The 21,344-nt window shown below is 39.5% G+C and overlaps 1 protein-coding gene across 3 annotated transcripts in view; it reads right to left on the reverse strand.

The window, feature by feature from the left end:
- Positions 1-2,210: 2,210 nt before the first annotated feature.
- IRX4 (iroquois homeobox 4) overlaps positions 2,211-21,344 on the reverse strand; it is a 99,728-nt gene continuing 80,594 nt past the window's right edge. The window contains exons 2-6 of one of the 3 annotated variants that reach the window (XM_033934260.1): positions 8,603-8,758; positions 7,682-7,933; positions 6,614-6,723; positions 4,236-4,549; positions 2,211-3,342 (exon numbers count right to left, since the gene is read on the reverse strand). In XM_033934260.1, coding sequence (XP_033790151.1) covers positions 2,546-3,342; positions 4,236-4,549; positions 6,614-6,723; positions 7,682-7,933; positions 8,603-8,647 — 1,518 coding nt within the window. In that variant the 5' untranslated portion in view covers positions 8,648-8,758 and the 3' untranslated portion in view covers positions 2,211-2,545. Of the gene's footprint in view, positions 3,346-4,235; positions 4,550-6,613; positions 6,724-7,681; positions 7,934-8,602; positions 8,931-21,344 lie in introns of those variants that run through there. The other 2 variants (XM_033934258.1, XM_033934259.1) reach the window with 2 other exon arrangements.

Genomic DNA, 21,344 nt, shown 5'->3' on the forward strand with positions numbered 1-21,344 from the left:
ATAAAGACTCTAAAAAACATTTGAGACCACTTTGTTTTATAAAAAAACAAACTGATCTTTAGGTTTGGGTCAAGAGAAATCGCTTATAACATTCTTTTTGTTGAGATAAGGTTATAATACATTTAAAACAGATTTTATTAGAATTTGAGATTTTATTGTGACTATGAGACATTTCTTAAAAACATAGGGCTCCTTTTACGAAGCCGCATTAGTGGTTTTAGCGCATGCTAAACTCGCGCTACTTGGCTAGAACTAACGCCAGCTCAATGCTGGCATTAGCATCTAGCGCGGCCGGCAGTTTAGCATACGTTATTACGCACGTTAAACCGCTAACGCAACTTCATAAAAGGAGCCCATAATCTCAATTTAGACATACAAGAGATAATGCGTTTGTCCCCCAGCCCCCTTCCCAACTTAGGGAAGCATTCCGTACTCCAAAATCCAAAAATTGTAATATATACTGCATATGAACAGATTATTAAGGGACACAGAACAGTGCTGTTTCTTTAAATGATTATGTATTTTACTGTTTCATTGACTTCAAATGGTGATTTGCTAATAAACTTTCTGTTTCCTTTATATGGTATTTTGTTTACAAATGATTGGAATTGTGTAAAAGCTCCCTTTAAAAACTGTGACTGCTGATTGCCCAGCAATATTAACATTCTTGCTAGTCTATGCAGCTTCAAACAGGAACAATTCTCCCTAGAGAATTAGTTCGCTATTTACTGTCAAGTACCCTTGACTCTTTCTTTTTGCCCTTTTATCCATTACAACTAATTCGAGTTCTTTTGCCCTTTTCAGTCTAAGACATGTCTTTCAGTAAAGCCTTTCCCTGCCACGGAGATCACAGGGTGCAGATCCTTTAGAAATTGAGGGGTTTACTGTCAAAATGAAAATTTCACTTCAAATTATCTTGGCTGATACACGTTTTCCAGGCTGGGAGCACCTGTCTCAGTCTTTTGACAGTCAGATCAGCAGAGAGCTTCACTGATCACCATAACATCATCCCTGAGAGTGAAAAGTCAATACAATGACAGCAAATATGACTGCAATTACACATACTTTTAGAGAGGGCTTTGATCTACTGGTAGGCATATAAAACCCATAATTTAATGGTTCGTAACAAGAGCTACCTAGTTTGCTGGTCCCTTTTTTGTTATGTTTTGAATGCTACCTCCTATTTTCCATTAAAAGTTACTTACGTCTTCTGCTATACTTTGGGAGACAGATGATTAAAGTTGTTATAATTAATGATTTAACTTGATACATTTGGGGCCTGAGGTACTATTTAGAGTGAGGCACTAAAGACTTTAACCTCACAGATGCAAACAAGATATCTTCTGTGAACCTAAGGATCATCCTTTTATTAAACCAATTTCTCCTGTAAAATAAACAAATCTACAAAAAAATAGTAGCGAAGGAACTGCTCAAAATGCTTGTTCATCATGATAAACTGATGAACTCCTTTGGTCATCTTCAGTCACATTTATCAAAAATACTCATGACTGCACTCCCATTATAATGCCAAACCCTGTAAGGCAACTATCCTGAGACGTTGAAATATTAATGCACAACCAGAAAGGATGTAAACTCAGATCCTTACCAAAATAGCAAGTTTAGGGAGTGAATCAATTATTTTCTACACTTGGAAAAAAATTCAATTTTATTATATATAGGAGGTGCCGCTGAAAAGTTCACGTATGTGTAGCTCTTGATGGAAACTGCAACTTTGTAGGTTGGGCTGAGAACTTTACAGCAGCCCCTCGTAGAGTGGAATTCCCTTTTCTGAGACGAATATATGTTATTTGCTTAGCAATCTAGAATGTTATTGTCTTTTTTAAAAAAATTAAATATTGTTTTAGCATTCTCTCTCTTTTTATTTTGAAAAAATGAGACGGTGGTTTGACTTCTTGCAGGATTTGAAACTGTCACTTGTTTTTTTACTTTTCATTGGGAATTGTCCTTTCATTCGATTGTAAACAATAGCAAAATTTAGCAATAATCATTAATACCTGTTCATTAATAAGTGTATTGTGTGGCATGGATAAATCTGTCCTTGACAAACGTTTAATTCCAGCAACCTTCAGTGTTCCTTTATCCCTTAAAACAAACATGCTAATTTCATGTTTTTATACAGTTCTATGTGATATTATAGTGCAAGCAAACAACAGTCGTTTTACCTCTGAAACATACCATTTATTGGCGTGTACACTGACATTATTTTGTCCAAATTCCATTTGCATAATAGTGAAAAATCCTAGAAGTGCTCTTTGTGAATCAATGATATTTAAATCATAACAAAGTCATCATAACATGCCTTTAAAAGGAAAACATTGAACTGAAAGTTTGCATTTATAAACTTTAGCATGTAAACTTTAATTACTCTTGCTATGTAAAGCGTGCTTATTGAACAAGTTCTCAGAAAACTGATCTCTTTAGTTGCAGTCCAGTGAAAGTTTCAAATGAGTCGGGGCAAATTAGCTCAATGGAGTTTGAAATCCACTTTTAAAATAATTGGTCTTTATAGTTCGATGAAACCCTTTTAGTACATTCCAGTGGGTCCCATACATTTTGTTTTATAAAGTTCATTAAAAGGGTTATTAGGAACAGAACTTTTGCTCCCCGATTTTGGAAATGCAAAAATTTCTTTACTAGTATTATGATGAGGTAAATTTGTCAGTTTTCCTTTTATCATATTCCTACTATTTCCAATGGAGCGTCCTAAGGATCCTGTTTCAAGGACGGCTCCTTTAGTGTTTACCCAAGAAACTGTGGTGTTGCTCAGTGCTTGGTTCAAAGTACTGTGTCTGAATAAAGGGTCGTGAAAAACTCCATCCACCCAGTTCCTCAAGCTGGTTACGGGGGAGTCTTGGCGTCTGTCTATGACACTAACCGGAGTGGAAACAGTTGAAGAAGAGGAGATCCCCGGGCGTTTTAGCATGCAAGATGGATACTCGGGTTGTGTCAAAGAAGTGGCAGTTTGAGCCAAAGACCAGATTCTGGGTTTAGTTTCCTGTACCAATTGGTTTTGCTGCTGAAAGCAGAATTTAGACACACAACTTCTTTGTCTTGCAGTGATTACGTCTTGCTCACACTCCTCCACTACGCTCTTGAGACAGTTTTTAACTCTGTCAGGGTCCTGATCCACTGTGGTGTTTGTAATGTGCATCTTCAAGACAGCATTGTTACCACACTCTGCTGCCCGTAGCTGACTGTCCTCTAAGTGCTGGCGGTGGAAAGAATCTTTCAGGTCAGACTCTGAGCTTTCCGACTCAATGGTGTCAAACTCATCTAAGTCACTCAGCTCCAACTCTTTGTCTTCTGTGCTTGGATTTTCCTCTGCTAAGTGAAAATGGACAGCAAATTAAGCAGAATGATATAAATTGAAAGTACTCTAAATTCACCTTCTTTGTTAAAATGATTCAAAATCATGCTTTACCTAAAATGCTGCTCAAAATATGATCTTCAAAGAAGAAAACCCCCCTCTGAGATTGTTTACTGTGTACAATGCTACAAATACATTCTCGAATTACAGGGTCTTTATTTTCAAATTCTCTAGTAGTTAGATATGCTTTTCTGGCATTCTGCACTTGTACACTTTGAGGAAAAGAGTCATTTTCCTTTGGATAAAGAGTAGCAGAATATTTTTTTTTGACTGGGGAAATAAATGCTCACTTTTCAAAATGATTATGGAGCAAACATAATACAGGTTACCCCTTCCTGGACAATGGGTGAACTCAAAACCCACTACTCCCAAAGAGCTGACTCCTATGTGTTTTGGTTTTTTTTTTTTTTTGGGGGGGGGAGGGGGTGCACATTAAAAATATTACTTTTTATCCATACTTCCTAGTTGCCAGTGCCATATGGGTCAAAAATTGGCAAGACCATAGCGTTGGTGGCCCAGCCCATTCTACTGCTTATTCAGGTTGGTTGAATTAGAGTGATGTGTTGTATGTAATATTGTTCATCATATATTAGATTTGATGCATCATCATTGTTATACAAGTTTTAATGTTGTATTTGTTGCTGTTTGCATCAATAAAAATTGTTTGAACTTAGGAGTTTAACTTTCAAAAGTTCATATGATGACATGAAGAACAATTTGAGGACATACGAGTATACATAACAAGAAGTTGTAAAGCCTACAATCTGGACTTTAGAAGTTAACTGACATCGGTTCTATTAAATTTAATTATTTTGCATCCATACACAAATAAATAAATAAATCCAACCATTAGTATTTTTCTCATTTTTTAGACTGTCCTCCTGAGAGTCATCCTCTTGTTGTTCATAAGGTTTCTTCTCATCTGAACACTTGTTTCTTGGAGGCCACGTCATCTTATTCTCTTTCTTGAGCCTCCTTCTTGCATTAGCAAACCAAGTAGAGACCTGGGTCAGGGTCATCTTGGTAATGATGGCCAGCATTATCTTTTCACCCTTGGTGGGGTAGGGATTCTTCCTATGCTCCTGTAGCCAAGCTTTCAAAGTACTAGTGGTTTCACGAGTGGCATTTTTTCTGCGCGTTCCTCCATCTATAGTTCCATATCTTAAGAGAAGAGAGAGAGAGAGAGAAAAAAAAATCCTGTATGTCGATTACTATGAAATGCGCTAAACTGAAAACACAGCAAGGACCAACACAAACATAAGTTCAAAGAATGTTGACTCTAAATGGTTGAAGGTGGAAAACAATTATAAGTAAAAAAACAAACATATATTATATGTAATCCCAAGAATTAATAATATATTGTGGCAATTTTCTTAACATTTATAGAGACTTGCACTATTTTTGCTCCTGTACATAATCTGACCCAGATTTATGAACAAAACCCCTAATTTTTTTCAAAATAGAAATGCAGAACTGACAATTTAGCAAACTTTTACACCCCATTGACTGAGCTTCCCATACCTGTTCTGGTGACCCCAGAGCTAGTCAAGTTTTCAGAATACAGTCAATAAAGATGCAGGAGATATTTTGTGCCAAGGAGATATTTTGTACCAAGAAAGCAAGGCAAGCAATTAAGGGATATAGAATAAAAGTTAAAAAACAAAAAAAACAACAAAAATAAGTCTCTTAAATAGGGATTTTTTTTTCTCATGCATGTTTAAAATCTAATTATGTGATACCAAGACACAATTCAGAAGTCCTAGTCAAAGAATTAGGAGTTGATATATTTAATCAATGGAAATATGGGCCAATCAATAGATGTGTGAAAAACTAGTTGCACTATGGTGAATATTATTGAAACAAAGATTCAAAAATATCACTCCAAAACAAAAGCACCACACAAGACAAGAAAGCTAGCTTATTACTTATGTGAAAGAAAAGCATCAGACAAACGGAAAGGTGTATCCACACTGTTCCACCAAAGCATCATAGGCAAAAAACTTTTGCACAAGTTTAAAGTTAGCAGGTGGGAGCAAAAAATATTATTGAAAGTCATTTAGAAAAGATTTTTTTCCTAATTATTTTGTACTAATATAAATTCTCCAAAATGCAATATTAATAAAGTATAAATTCACAAAAAGTACAGGGGATAATATTCCATGGTTATAAAACTTATTTTTATAGCTATTGATGAGTTCTTCAATTTAGGGCAGATATGTGCGCAGATTTTGAGGGAAAATAGACGTTGCTATTTGCAGATGCTTGCGGTGTCTTCACTGTACCAAGAAAGCAAGGCAAGCAATTAAGGGATACAGAATAAAAATAAAAATAAAAACAAATAAACAGTACATTAAAAAAAATATCAGCAGAAAGGAAGCATCTATTTAACATTACAAATCTAGGGTAGTTTCGAAGCAGCAGACTGTCTTTAAGGTGGGGGAAAAGGCTTCAGTGAATGAAGCTCTGGGTTAAAAACTATTTCGTAATCTGAAGTTCTACATTAGGGCAGTTCTGTTGTCTTCCTGTACATCCTCTTCCTTATCTCCTAAAATTATCTCTCTTTCTCTCCCCCCTCCCCCCTCATTTTGGGATTGGTGTACAAAAAGGGTTGTTCCTATTTTGTTACTATTGGAATAAGGTTTAGTACATCTGACTCATGAAGTAAAAAAAAAGAACTATTCAATGTTGACCTTGGACCCTATCATTTTAAAGCAATGCTTGAATGCACTTCACCTCATCAATTTAAACATACTGATAAATTCATTTGGCACTAAAATTTCCTGAGCAGTGCAGCATTATTTAGCTAGGGTGCCGATAGTAATGTCATGCCAGAATGATAAATTAGCCACATTATCTGTGTTAATGCCTGTTAACAAGGTTCCAAGAAGAGTTAGTTCCAGATTACAGGTGATCTGTTGTGGCGGGGGTGGTGCTTGCTGCTGGTACCGATCACCATGATGGCATTTTAATAAGGAGATCTTATTTTTTCAATACCCCCCCCCACACACACACACACACTAATTTCCATACTGCTCAAGATTCCACTCAATTCTGCACCAAATCAGTGAGAGTTAAATTACATGTCAAACACCAAGCCATGAAGGAAGGCCGAGCACGTTTCCTCTAGTTTATTTATCTATATCTGTCCAGCCTGTTTAGAATGTTTAAATAACTATTTTAGAATAGCATTGTTCAATGTATGGTTATTTTGCATATGTCCCATACCTGTCATATTCATATTGGCTTAGTGTATGATCATAGGGATAATAGGCAGTAGCCGCCTGAGTGATGCCCGCGTGTGTAGATCCAGTGCCATCTTTAGATTCGAATGTATTCTGTAATATTAAGATCAAGATATTGTTTAATTTAATTTAAATTTACAAAAGAAGGACAATGTAACAACACGATTTTTATTGCAGACTTGCTATTTACCCATCAAACAGAAAAGCTACTGCAAGCAATAAGTCCTCTAAATGCATTTTTCTAAGTGTGTCCGATGAGTTTAAAATATGCAACGTATTTAACACTGTGGAAATGCAGGTATCTGAATAAATAATCTTTATTACTTTTTGGTGACTTGTAGGCACTACGTAAAAATAAATAAATATCAAATAAAGCGAATTTGTTTTATAGATAACGTTATGAACACAAAAACAGGTTAAATGTGTTCAGATATTTAGAACTACTGAAAGTAGCTTTAAACAAATTAATTTTAAAATTATCTTTTCTAGGCAATCTCAGTTATAAATCGAATTAACAAAGTAAAAAAGTTTCATGTATCAATTCCTGAATTTCAGTAGAGAAAATATTTCCGTTGGCACTTTAAGAAAGAAAGATCATATAAAAACGGCTCGTTTTGAACAAGTTTTCTTTTTTGCTAAGGTCATCTTTCACACTTACTCCCTCTTCTAGGAAATTGCGCTATAGCAGTTTCTAGCGCGGGGAGCCGCGCTGAATGGCCCCCGCTGCTCCCGACGCTCATAGGAACTCTATGAGAGTCGGGAGCAGCGGGGGGCCATTCAGCGCGGTTTCCTAGAAGAAGGGGTTAGTATGTTGACTGACATGGCTGAACTTATAAGTTTCTGACATTCAGGTTCATGATGTACTTGTTCATAGTAAAGTTTTTCAGACGTTACACACATTTATTTTATTTTACTGATAGACAAAATACTTGCAATAAAATATGACGTCCTTAAGTCTTCCAAGATAGCAGCCTGAGGATTTGCTTTCATGTTTATCTCAAATTTGTGATTAGTTTCATATAATAGAAAGTCGATGTTAAAGATCGCTTACCAAAGAATAGAATGTAGAAGTATCGGTACCATAGGTAACATAGTTTCCATAGCCCTGGGAGCTGCTGTAGGGATTTCCATAGACTCCTAAGGCAGCAGCCGAACTGAGCTCATGCCGAGCTGTAGCTAAGAGCCTGCTTTCATATACAGGACAATAGACTGGGGTCTGTGCAGAGGCTGCTGTTCCTGAGTCTGCCAGAGTCTTGCTACTCGACTCACAACAAGCAGTCAAGGAATTGGTGGTCATCAGGAACTAGAGAAAAGACAGGGCTATTGAGGACAAGAAAAAAAAAAGCTAAACAAAATAACAATAGACAAAACGCATCTAGCATTTTTAAATTGACTTCAATGCCATCGACTTGAAAACTAAAGTCCTAACTACAAGAAAAACAGGGCAGTTTACGCGTCTGAAATGGGATGGGAGGGGGCGTCCAGGGATACTTTGGCTGGTAGCATAAAAAGACAGTAAGTGCCTCTTTATATCACAGTGTTAAATGGATGTACAGTATTCTCAGTCATTGCATTAAAAAGCTCTGAATCTCCTTTCTAAACTTGTATCTTTTGATCCATAGCCTCTTGTGATGATTGCATCTTCTGCTTTTAACAAGCTCCTATGTTCACATATTTTGTACATTTGTTTCTGTTCTATGCTATTATGCTAAAAAAAATTTTTAATGCTCATGTTATTTTTCTCATCACTCTCATAACGCACTCCCCAACTACTTTGTAGTCCTGTCATTTACATTTAAATACACGATTGCAACCTTATTTATTCAGGAATATCTTAAAACACGCCGAGAGAGCTTAAATCAGTTCCACCCTTTCCCACGTTCTAGGGAACCCTGCAGCTGAAGCACCGAAAGGAAGCAATCAATACAGATTAATTTCAATCAAGGAGTCCTACTGGTCAGTACAGACTTACCTGGGGTGCAGAGGCATATGGATATCCAAACTGAGGGTATGACATGGTACAGAGATTCCCAGGTATCAGGAGAGGAGAGGCTTCTGATCTAGTCGCTACTGTAGCCTTGCTCTGCTCTATTGTACCAATTGATTGGTAACCACAGGTTCCTAGATCCTTATAGGGTGAAGCAGAATACCATATTTAATTTATTTACATTGATCTTAAACTTTTTTTTTCTTAAAGAAAAAATAACACATTGCACACTGTAATTGTTTTCTACAATGGGAAAACAAAAATGATTGCTTCATGTAAGGTTCTGTGAGACTGGTGATGACGGCATCGTCAGGCATGCATATTCGGAACAACAACAAAAAGAAAAAAAAAAGGGGGGGGGGGCAAAATATGTAGAACAAAACACGTCGTGGTAGACCTTGTTTTAAATAGCTCAAATTGTGATGTCAGATAACTCCTCTAAATGATGTCTGTTAATTTAATATTCATTTTCTGAATCTAATTCAATTTTAGAACCTATATATTGAATTCTAGATACACATCTGTTGTATGTTGCTGAAATTTGGAGTGCTTTCAGAAGTCAATAGATCTAAAGCAAAGAATGTGGATCTGAAGTGTACAGTTGCACCAACTAATGATTTTTTTTTCTCCTTGGTCACTGAACGATGGTAAGTAGTTTTAATTAGAAACTAATTAATGAGCAGCTGCTTCTTCACATTCCACTGTAATAATTAGTCTCAATTACAAATTGGATCTATGAAAGAAACACACCAGTGAGTCTTTATTTGAAAATTAATCAACAGTAAAAACCAGCTTTAGATTGCTATAAACCACACTAGATGCATTAATACAGAATAGTCCAGAATGATTATGAACCATGTCATCATAATTAATCACACTCTTTCTTTATAAAGGTATTAATCTTAGTATTCACCTCTGTAAACATATCACTAAAATCCTACAACAAATTTTTATGATTTTTAACTAAAAATGGGGTCTATGGAAACAGGCAACTTACTAAGTTACAAAATTCTGCCTGAAGTTAATTACTCAATATACATTTTAAGTATGATAATAACTTAGTTCACAAACAACACAGAGGTATTTATCTATGTTTGAAGTACTTTTAGATTATCTGATCAATGAATGATTTTTTTGTGTACAAATAAATAAGTTTTTTACTTTTTCTTATAAACAAGAAAGGAACTGTAGTGTTTTTTAAAAATTGTTTTTATCCATGTTTTTAACCAATATTGAAGTTTCAGAAATCTTGTATGTTGTCTCTATTGCTAAGAATTTAAAGAATGTTTCATTTAGCATATTCTGACATAATGATATAAAGAGAAACATTTCTATAATACTTTCAGGCAAAAAAACAAAACAAAACAATTTAGTTTATCTCCATCCTATTCTAGCATTCAGTTTTCACTCAATTATGATCAACTTTCAAGAAATCTTGGGCCTATAACTTTTAAGATGATGCATATTCAGTTCTTTTGATAAAATGAGTTAAATATTCTGGATATAAATATTTTCCAATACTTCTGGAGAGAAGAAAATAATGAAAATGAAGATGCCATAGCTGGTCAGATATTTCAAGAGCCAATTTGCTGAAAATCGAATCATAGGATAGGATAATAGGCAAACGAGTCACACAAAGGTGACCAGCTCTTTTTGCAGGCTCTAGAGGGCAAATGAATGCCCTGAGAGGCAGGTCTGGCACAGTGGAAATGCTGTTCCATGGCTTAGAGTGTTTCCTGGGTTCAGTCGTGCACAGCCCCAGGGTCACACTCTAATTAATGATGATGTTCTCTTATTGTCCCCAGCTGGAAGACTGCCTCCTAGAAACAAATCTGCCTACTCTGACAGCTCGATTGAGGGTGATGGATGACTATCTGGAGACCACCGCACACATAATATAATATCCAAAGTGTAATTGCTTTAATTTACAGATAAAAATGCTTGTCCCTGGATTGAGTTAGACTACAAAAAATAAAGTCTTAGCATTTTAGAAGTTTCAGAAGTCAATAAACAAAACAGGACTGCTATTAGAGGAATAACATTGTTTTTTCTTTCATTCTGACTGTATTTTCTGTTTAACATAATGCCATTTTATGATCTTTTAAAATAAATTACTTTATAAACTTATGTTATTTTATATACAAAGAAGCAAGAAATAAAAAAAGGCAAAAGGCAACTGGATTTATCAGATTTACCTTTCTCAGGTAAATCTGAGGTAAAACTGAGGTTTTGTGCATAAATATAGTGGAATAATTGCACAATGATGCCGAGTCAAAGTGAGTGACTGAGTAAATATATGATGAAATGATATAGCTAGTGAACTTGCATAAGACTCATACCTAAGTTTGAAATATTCATTTATTTCGGTGCCAAAGAAAATTAACCAATAGAGTGATATTCAGGATACAAGAAAGCAGGCATTTAAATGAGTTGTTCATTATAGTTTAGTCTAATACAAATATCCATGCTTTTACTTTTTAAAATTTTCACTAAGATTCACCATTCAATATTTTGCAGTCCCACATATATTACAAATTGCACTGACTATGAGAATCCCTGTCAGTTGAATGATCAAGAAATATGAGGAGTGCTGAAAAGTTCTCAGTCCAACCAAGAAGAGAATGACATGGATATAGTTCAATCAATGATCTGGAACAATGTCAAAACATTGAATTTTGTTTCTGCTAATTGGTACTTAATGAAATAAGATAACACTCTTTTCAGCTGCAGTGGCAAAATAATGCTCAGAATTTAGGAAGTTGGTTGGTTGGGCTGAAAACTTTTCAGCACCTCCTATGTATTCAAAACTTTTAATAACTTCAAGTCATTATTTTAAATAGTTGAATATACATAGTGTTTATTCTACCCTATACATTATTTCAGTCACAGCTACAACAGTTATAGTTCTACCCTAGTTAAAAAAAAACACCCCAAAATACCTGCTTTAAGTAATTAAAGCAGGGTTATTGTTTTTTTTTTACCATAAGCATTGTGAAACTCCTGAGATCCCAACAAGGACACTTTAAGTGGAGAATAGAGGCATATTCTCTACAATTAAAAACCGATCCACTTATAAATATGTGTAAGCTCAAATTTATTAGCTAAGTCACATTATTTATGAAATAAGGAAATTAGATCATTCCACACAAACCAAAATCAGACATCTTGAGAAACACTAAAGTAAAAGGAAATCTGATGATATTAAAACAGGCCTAGTTTTCAAACAATCTGACATCCTGCTTACATTATATTTTGATAGATTTATTGAGGGAAGTGTGTGACCTATGTGTAGATGTGCTACCTGCTTATTAATTAGTGCCTTGTTTGAAGGTGTTATTATGCTTCTCTGAAATACAGTATTTACTAGTGTCATTATATGGGCTACATAGATTTTACTAGACTCCAATAATTCAGTTTGCATTATTTTCATATTAAAATTAAAAGCGACCCTGACACAAGCTGACATACACTGTGAAATTGTATATATTACCCATTTAAGGCCCTGATAGTGAACTGAGTGGCATCCAAACATTCAATTAGTTAGTCTTCTATGAACTCTGTTGAAATATGAAATAGATCACTTACAAAAAGCCATCACTGTACAAATATATGATAATGTAGCCTGCAAAAATATTCATCTTAAGAAAGGGCATTTGATATTAATTTACTCACATTATATATACAGTATAGACATCTAAGCAGTTATAATAATTGAAGAGTTGTAGCTTTGAACTAAACCCTTCTGGCAATCAGAACTGGATTTTTAAAAAGGCCTCAGATTCTCATGTTTATTAACAGAAAACATAAAAATTAAGGATGTTCATATTAATATTCTTCATATTCTGTATCTCATTTTGCTGCTTCTTTATAAAGATCATAACTAATAAGAACTAAACAGCAACAAAGTGTTTTCTCTCAGTCAGTATTCATATTGACCTCTAAAACATCATATTACATCACCAGCTTGAAGCTTTTGTCAAGGATGAATTTTAAAACACCTTAGTGTGCAGTCAAAACTTCATCACTATAATATAAGATTCAAATCTTATCATTTACAGATCCTGTTGTGAGGGTACTTTAAAATTAGGTGTCAACCTCTTCATTCTTTTAAGAATAGCCACATTTAGTATATATTTTGTTTACTGGAAAAAAAAGTGACAGAAAACAACATTTTAGCTAATGCTCTTCCTTCCCCTTAGAGTTTGCCATTAGATCTGGCTTTGAAAAATTGCTTTAATCAGATGGCAGAGAAGTTTGCTTTACCTGAGATCACACATTATAGCTAGAATCTTCTTCCAAAAGATTTTCCATTGTAGCAGTCCCTGTTGCTTGTCCGCTCTTGCTCACTTTGCAAGATGCTGCAGAGAAGTAGTGTAGACATTTCGGTATAATACCTGCCTGGAGTAGAATGGTACCTTCAGTCCCTAGGCACTACAATCACTTCACTAACCCCCTGTACCAGAGTGACGTAAAAATGAACAGCTCCACTGATCACAGTTTCCTACTGATTAACACTTTAGAAGACAACTAGATATTCAAATTTTAAGTTTTCCTTTCCAAAACAGCAAGAGAAACAATTTTTTACAGGCAGGCTACAAAGGTTACCTGGTGCATATGTGTGTCAATGCATGTATGCATATATGTTGCATGAAATTGTAATTTCTTAATGATGATTCTCTAAATATTTTAGTAATTAAGGAGTAATCTTCAAACACCCTGGTTGGTTCTTTCCCTTCATCCAACTAAAAGTGCAAGTGCTATGGGACCTGCTGGACAATTTTATCCAGACTGAGAGATAAATGGGTCAGAAAATTGCCTTCCTCAAATAATAGTTGTATTGATTTTTAAAGGACATAAATGTCCATTATTTAACCTAATGAGATGCACTTTGTGAACAATTTTGTCACAGTTGTTAAATGAACTAAAGCTCATGATGTACCTATTTGCCAAAATGAAGTTGCAAATAAAATCCAAGAAAAAATACTTTTGGAGTTTATATTGAGCTGCATATAAATAGGAATGGGAATCAGTATTTTGGTGTATATAAATATCTTTAATTGTACAGTTTATATTCTCTTTCCTATGCACACAAATCTTGTTCCTCTTCTGACTATCCCATATACAGATAAAAAGAAAAAACATCCTGATTGGAACTTGATCCCTGTTTTCCTTCAAATTATGCTCTTAGCATCTGATGACAATATGCCAACTCAGAGAAAGTCACAAAGGGAAACTCCAAGCAGTTTATTTACTAATTGTCAATGCTAAGTGGTTTAGGGCCAGCCATTATTTTAGATTAGAGCAGTGGTGAAACCAGATTGCAAATTTTGGGTGAGCCAATGGGCAAAATGGGTGGGCATGATATATTTTCCTCTGCCTCCTGCCTACCCCCACTTCCTGCTTCCCTGGTCTCCCTACCTCAGCTTAAAATGTAAATACCTTTGCTATCAGGAATCCCCAAGCTGAAGAGATACAAAAGTCCCCAGAACTCCTTTCAACCATGCTTGATTGTCTGTGGCAGCTATCCTTGTGTATGCTCAATTCTAGTGCTGGGTAGGCCTGGGCAAAAAATGGATGGGACCAAGTTCACCCATGGTTATGCCTCCATTTTAGAAATATATCAATTTGTAACTACATATTGTGTAACATTTACATATATGTGTGTATATACGTATGTGTGTGTATATATATATTGTCACAAGCCCGACTCCCGTACCAGCCTTGTTCCAGTTAGGTAACACAGAAACAACCCTGTTTAACTAGTTAGGGATGATCAATGTATCTCTGTAGGGCAGAATCAGGAATTTAGAGATCAGGCTGAGCCCCAACAGAACTTCCACATTCATCCAGACACACTCCTCTCTAAACAGAGCCCTTCCATTTTTGAGCCAGAAACACCCCTCTCTTCCCACACACGAAAGCAGATATTCCCCTTTATTACACGCAAGCAAGCACTCAGGCAAACACACTCTTTCCTTGACTCACATTCCTTTATTTATTTATTTTTCTTTTTTCTTTTCATTTTTGAAATGGCAGGGAGAACTAGGAGCACCAAGACTACTATCAATTTCAACACTCCAGCATCTGGAGAGACCCGGGGGATGGCCAAGGACTCTACACAGAAGGCAGAGAGTGCCACTGAGCGGGGAACAGATGTCTCAGAGGCCACCCCCCTCCCACAGTATGCTTCGGTCTCTACGCAGACAGAGGAGATGAGACAGGTAGAAGCGGACGAGGAGATTATGCAGGAACTGCGGAGCCTCAGGGAGGAGGTGAAACGCCTGAGGAGCATCAGGGAGGATGAGGCCTTCATCGACGATGCCATCCAGGAACTGTCTCATATCACAGAACGAAGCCTCGACAAGACCATCCTTGGCACTCCCAAACCTACAGCTCTAAATTCAACGATCGGAATACAGGAAATAATTGGAGATGCCGGTCCCTGGCAGTTGGTAACCTCTTCTACTGGCAAGCAAAGAAACCCACCCACATTCTCTTTTTCTCAAACAGGGCAGTTCTACACCAACCCCACAACTTTCCCTGAAGAACAGATTTCATGTCCTTCAAGAAGGAACTGTCGAGGATGAAACAGAGGGGGCTCAGGAGGATTCCGAACACAGAACATCGACTATAGCTCTCGCTGGTCGACCCCCCCCCCTCGGAAGGAGCGTAGAGTGGTGGTCATCGGAGACTCCATGCTACGAGGCACCGAAGGACCAATTTGCAGACCAGATTTGCAGGCGAGGGAGATCTGCTGTCTCCCTGGAGCCAGGATCCGAGACATCACCACCAGTATAGACAAACTTCTGAAACCTACTGACCATTTCCCTATGTTTCTCATTCATGTAGGTACCAACGATACTGCCAGAAACACATCAGACAGCATCCCTGAAGACTTCGAGGCCCTGGGAAGAAAGCTGAAACAGACAGGGGCACAGGTGGTCTTCTCATCCATTCTCCCAGTAAGAGACAAAGGCAGAGACAGAGAAGAGCGTATCCATCGGACCAACAAGTAGCTTCGCGAATGGTGTTTAGAGATGAACTTTGGATTCCTAGACCACGGAGAGGCGTACAAGGACTACAGGGACCTGACGGACTACACTTAACAAAGAGAGGCAAGAAAGTTTTTGGACATCGACTAGCACGCCTACTTCGGAAGGCTTTAAACTAGGTAAGTTGGGGGAGGGTTCACACATACATACCAGAGCAGCAAGGATCCACCCTGAGGAAACAAGTAAAACCCACACTTCTGAGCCTAAGATAAGTGCCCATAGTATACACAAAAAACAGGAGTCACACTAACAGGGATAGGCATCTCATCACAAATTTGGAGAGCAATGTATGTTAATGCACACAGCTTGGGCAACAAGATCCTGGAACTAGAAACAGAGATAAGGAATGCTGACCTTGACATAGTAGCGATATCCAAGACCTGGTTCACAGACTCACATGGATGGGATATGGTTATACCGGGCTACAATCTACTTTGTCGAGACAGAGAGGGCAAATTAGGAGGGGGGGGGGGTAGCACTATACACTAAGGATAATATCAAAACTACCAGGATCACAGAGGTTAGATACACAGGGGAATCACTTTGGGTAAACCTGGCCAGAGGGAAAGAAAAATGCCTTTACCTCGGTGTGATATACAGGCCTCCGAGACAACAGGAAGACAAAGACAAGGAATTGATTGAAGCCATAGAGAACATCACTTTGCGTGGTGACACAGTACTGTTAGGGGACTTCAACATGCCAGATGCAGACTGGAACACCCTCACCGCGACTACAAGTGGTAGCAGAAGAATACTAACCTCCATTAAGGGTGCACAACTCAAACAAATGGTATTAGAGCCCACCAGGGAAAAGGCAATACTGGACCTGGTACTCACAAATGGAGACAGTGTCTCGGAAGTATCGGTGGGAGACACGCTGGCCTCCAGTGACCACAACATGGTATGGCTCAACCTCAGGAAAGGCTTCTCTAAATCAAACACAGCAACGAGGGTCCTCAACTTTAGGGGTGCAGATTTCGACCACATGAGAGACTCTGTCCATCAGGAGCTGCAAAACCATGCAGAAACTGACAATCCAGAAACTATGTGGTCAAATCTAAAATCCATCCTGAACGAAGCATCTAGCTGCTACATAAATACAGTAAGCAAACGCCAGAGAAACAAAAAACCACAATGGTTCAGCTAGGAAATTTCGGACCTCATTAAAAAGAAAAAAGAAGCATTTATCACTTACAAACATCTTGGGAAAAGGGAGGCAAAAGAAGACTATCTGGCCAGATCTAAGGCTGTCAAAAAGGCAGTCAAGGAAGCCAAACTTCGAACAGAGGAAGATCTAGCACGGAATATTAAAAAAGGGGACAAATCCTTCTTCAGGTACATTAGCGACAGGAAGAGAAACAAAGATGGGATAGAACGCCTTAGGCAATCAGACGGAAACTACGCAGAATCTGATAATACCAAGGCAGAACTGCTAAATGAATACTTCTGCTCAGTATTCACCTGTGAAGCACCGGGAGCTGGTCCACAACTACAGATAAGAGACAGCCAAAATGACTTGTTTCATGATTACGAGTTTACATCCAGTGGCGTCTACCATGAACTTTCAAGACTCAAAGTAGACAAAGCCATGGGACCTGACAATCTACACCCCAGGGTACTCAGGGAGCTGAGTGAAGTTCTGGCTGAACCACTGTCCATGCTCTTCAATCTTTCTTTGCACACGGGAAAAGTACCCCTAGACTGGAAAACAGCTAACGTAATTCCACTCCACAAAAAGGGCTGCAGAACAGAGACAGAAAATTACAGACCGGTGAGTCTTACATCCATAGTATGCAAACTCATGGAAACACTGATCAAACAGAAACTCGACAAAATTCTAGACGAGGAAAATTTACGTGATCCACACCAACACGGATTTACCAGGGGAAGGTCCTGCCAATCTAATCTGATTGACTTCTTTGACTGGGTGACCATTCATCTAGATGCCGGGGAGTCCCTGGATGTGATATATTTGGACTTCAGCAAAGCTTTTGATAGCGTCCCACACCGCAGGCTGTTGAACAAACTAAAATCGATGGGATTAGGGGATACATTCACTACATGGGTAAGGGATTGGCTAGATGGTAGGCTTCAAAAGGTGATGGTAAATGGTACCCCCTCCAAAACATCAGCAGTGACGAGTGGAGTACCTCAGGGCTCCGTCTTAGGGCCGATTCTATTCAATTTATTCATAGGAGATTTGACCCAAGGGCTTAGAGGAAAAGTATCACTATTTGCCGACGCCGCCAAACTGTGCAGCAGGTGATTGAGGCCAACAGCGTATCAGATTTTAAGAGAAAATGGGATATTCAGTGGGATCTATAGGGCAGTAAAAGTCAGGGAGTAGGTCATTGGTATGAGCAGACTCGATGGGCTGTGGCCCTTTTCTGCCGTCAATTTCTATGTTTCTATGTTTCTAACTCAAGTCACCAATTACTGCCTGCACTACATTCCACAAAGCACAGTCAGGGGAAACAGGGTTATGCCTCTCTAAGGGCATCCATTTTTAAATTGCTAGCAAAACAGGGTAAGAGGCAGTCAGAGCTGGGGAGTGACCATCCCCCGCGCAGGGCTGGGCATGGCTCTGCATCATTTAGATGCATAGAAGCCACAGTCAAAGAGGCAGCCCAGAGAAGCTCCTAGGCTGGAGGAGCCTCTGCATGTTCCCAGAAAACATGGAAATGCATGTACCCGAGGCAGGAGAGGAACTTCTAGAGGATAATGTGCCAGAAGCTATGGAATGAGAGCCCTGCATGAGTTACCACTTTCAGAGGAAATGGAAGTGAGTTGAACTGACTGTTGCCTTTTGCCAAGGTTTGGTTTTTTTTTGCAAGAGTTTTGCTGTTGGTTTGCTGGGGTAACTGCTTGTCTCTAAGGAAATGTATGACTGTGAGTTCTGCTGGGGATGTTTAAGAACTTGTGGGGACTTTTGGAAGGGGAAAGTTTATCCCTTGAAACCTGCCAGTGAGTTTTTTTTTCTGGAGGTTTTTTTTCTCTCTCTCTTTTAAGATGGCTGCCGCTGCAGGCAAGAGCTCTGCTACAGTTAAACAGGGGTAAGACTATCTTTATCTGGGAAGTTTATTTTGCTTTATTGAATCTAAGGAGACACTGAAAGTTGGGGGCTGGATTTGTCCACCATCTTTGTGGAGGGATTTTGAGGGTTGCATTTTGTTCTGGCAAAGTGCCAAATTGGCAGATCCACCAACCTCGCTCTCCTTGTTGCCTTGAGAGGAGGGAGAGTTCTCACTGTCTGAGCTGGAACTTCTTTTTTCCTGCTAAAGAACTGTATGATAGTGATGTTTTGATTCATGTTTTGTTTGTTGTTTGAAACTAGGACATGGACTGAGCACTCGGGGTTTTTGACAGACCAGGCTAGTAGGAGAAACTTTGGGGTTTTGTATTGTTGGTTGTACTCTAGGAACCAGTTTATTATGAATTCTCAGGCAAACCTGAATGCAAAACAAATTCTGTTCCGTACCCTTAGTGAATCTAGGCCCAAGTGTTTTAGGGGTGGGGGTGTGTGTAGTGAGAGAGGGGAGCTGAAGAGAAAGAGAGATGCTGTACTAAACAGATATAAAGGAAGTAAACATAGAAACATAGAAATAGACGGCAGATAAGGGCCACGGCCCATCTAGTCTGCCCACCCTAATGACCCTCCCCTACCTTTACTCTGTGAATAGATCCCACGTGTCGATCCCATTTGGCCTTAAAATCAGGCACGCTACAGACCTCAATCACCTGAAGTGGAAGACTATTCCAGCGATCAACCACCCTTTCAGTGAAAAAGAATTTCCTGGTGTCACTGTGCAATTTCCCGCCCCTGATTTTCCACGGATGCCCTCTTGTTGCTGTGGGACCCTTGAAAAAGAAGATATCTTCTTCCGCCTTGAGATACTTGAACGTCTCGATCATGTATCCCCTCTCTCTGTGTTCCTCGAGTGAATATAGCTGTAATTTATCTAGCCGTTCCTCGTACGGGAGATCCTTGAGTCCCGAGACCATCCGGGTGGCCATTCTTTGGACCGACTCAATCTCAGCACATCCTTGCGATAATGCGGCCTTCAGAATTGCACACAGTAGTCCAGGTGGGGCTTCACCATGGATCTATACAATGGCATAATGACTTCAGGCTTATGGCTGACGAAACCCCTGCGTATGCAACCTATGATTTGTCTTGCCTTGGATGAAGCTTGCTCTACTTGATTGGCAGCCTTCATGTCCTCACTGACGATCACCCCTAAGTCTCGTTCTGCTACAGTTCTTGATAGGATCTCGCCATTAAGGGTATAAGTCTTGCATGGATTTTGGCTGCCCAGGTGCATGACTTTGCATTTTTTGGCATTGAAGCTCAGTTGCCAGGTCCTAGACCAGTGCTCCAGTAGGAGTAGGTCATGCATCATGTTGTTGGGCATTGAATTGCTTAGTTTGGCGTCATCGGCGAATAATGTTATTTTACCTCGGAGCCCTTCTGCCAAGTCTCTTATAAAGATGTTGAATAGGATCGGGTCCAAGACCGAGCCCTGCGGCACTCCACTGATCACCTCCGTCATTTTGGAGGGGGTGCCATTCACCACTACCCTCTGAAGCCTACCTCCAAGCCAGTTCCCAACCCATTTCGTCAATGTGTCACCCAATCCTATAGAACTCATCTTGCTCAGCAACCTGCAACGCTATCGAATGCTTTGCTAAAGTCCAGGTATATGATGTCCAGGGACTCCACAACATCCAGCTTCCCCGTTACCCAGTCAAAGAAGCTGATCAGGTTGGATTGGCAGGATCTCCCCTTAGTAAATCCATGTTGACGGGGATCCCGTAGATTCTCCTCGTTCAGGATCGTATCCAATTGGCGTTTGATTAGAGTTTCCATTAGTTTGCTCACTATTGATGTGAGACTCACTAGTCTGTAGTTTGCTGCCTCCATCCTTGAGCCTTTCTTGTGTGAAATACTGAACATACTGCAGAGGGAGGGAGAGGGAAAGATAGGGCAGGATTCACTAAACCTCTAAACCGCGTGCGATCCATTTCTGTTTGCATGCCGGCTGACCAATTCAGTATAGGCCTGCATGCAAATGGGGATGGTCGTTAACACGCCCCCCTACTCATGGCCAGAGCGATCCCTGCTCATGCGCACACCCTGACAGTAGTGACAAGAGAAGCAGCCTCCTGTCACTGCTGTCAGGGCTCAGCCCAGCCCAGATCTCTCTTGCCTGCTCCCAGACTCTCTTGCTCTCTGCTGCAGTGCAAGCCCATGATTTTAAAGTGGGCCTGCACTGCGGGGAACAGTGGCAGAGAGCAGGGAAGAGAGATCGGGCACTGGCCCGACAAACCGGCGCTGCCCTACACCCCCAGCAGGCCCCGATCTCTCCTGCCTGCCCTGCTCAGATTTCTCCCTTCCTCCCTCCCTCCCTCCCCACGACTGGCACGGCACGGTCCTCGTCCCCCCTCATGGCACGGCCCTCCCAGGACGACCTCCCTGGCACTAAAAAGTTGGGAGCAAGAGGGGTTCTCAGTCTCCCACCCTCTGGCCCACCCCTGGTCGGCCCAGGAGGTTGGGCCCGGCCCACCCACCCCGGTACCTTTTTAATAGTTGGGAGCAGGAGGGGTGTTCGGTCCATCCTGCTTCTTCTGACAATGATGGCCATCTTTGGGAGCAGGAGGGGTGCCCGGTCCCTCCT

The sequence above is a fragment of the Geotrypetes seraphini genome, chromosome 2 (assembly GCF_902459505.1).
Source record: "Geotrypetes seraphini chromosome 2, aGeoSer1.1, whole genome shotgun sequence".
Taxonomy (NCBI): Eukaryota; Metazoa; Chordata; class Amphibia; order Gymnophiona; family Dermophiidae; genus Geotrypetes; species Geotrypetes seraphini.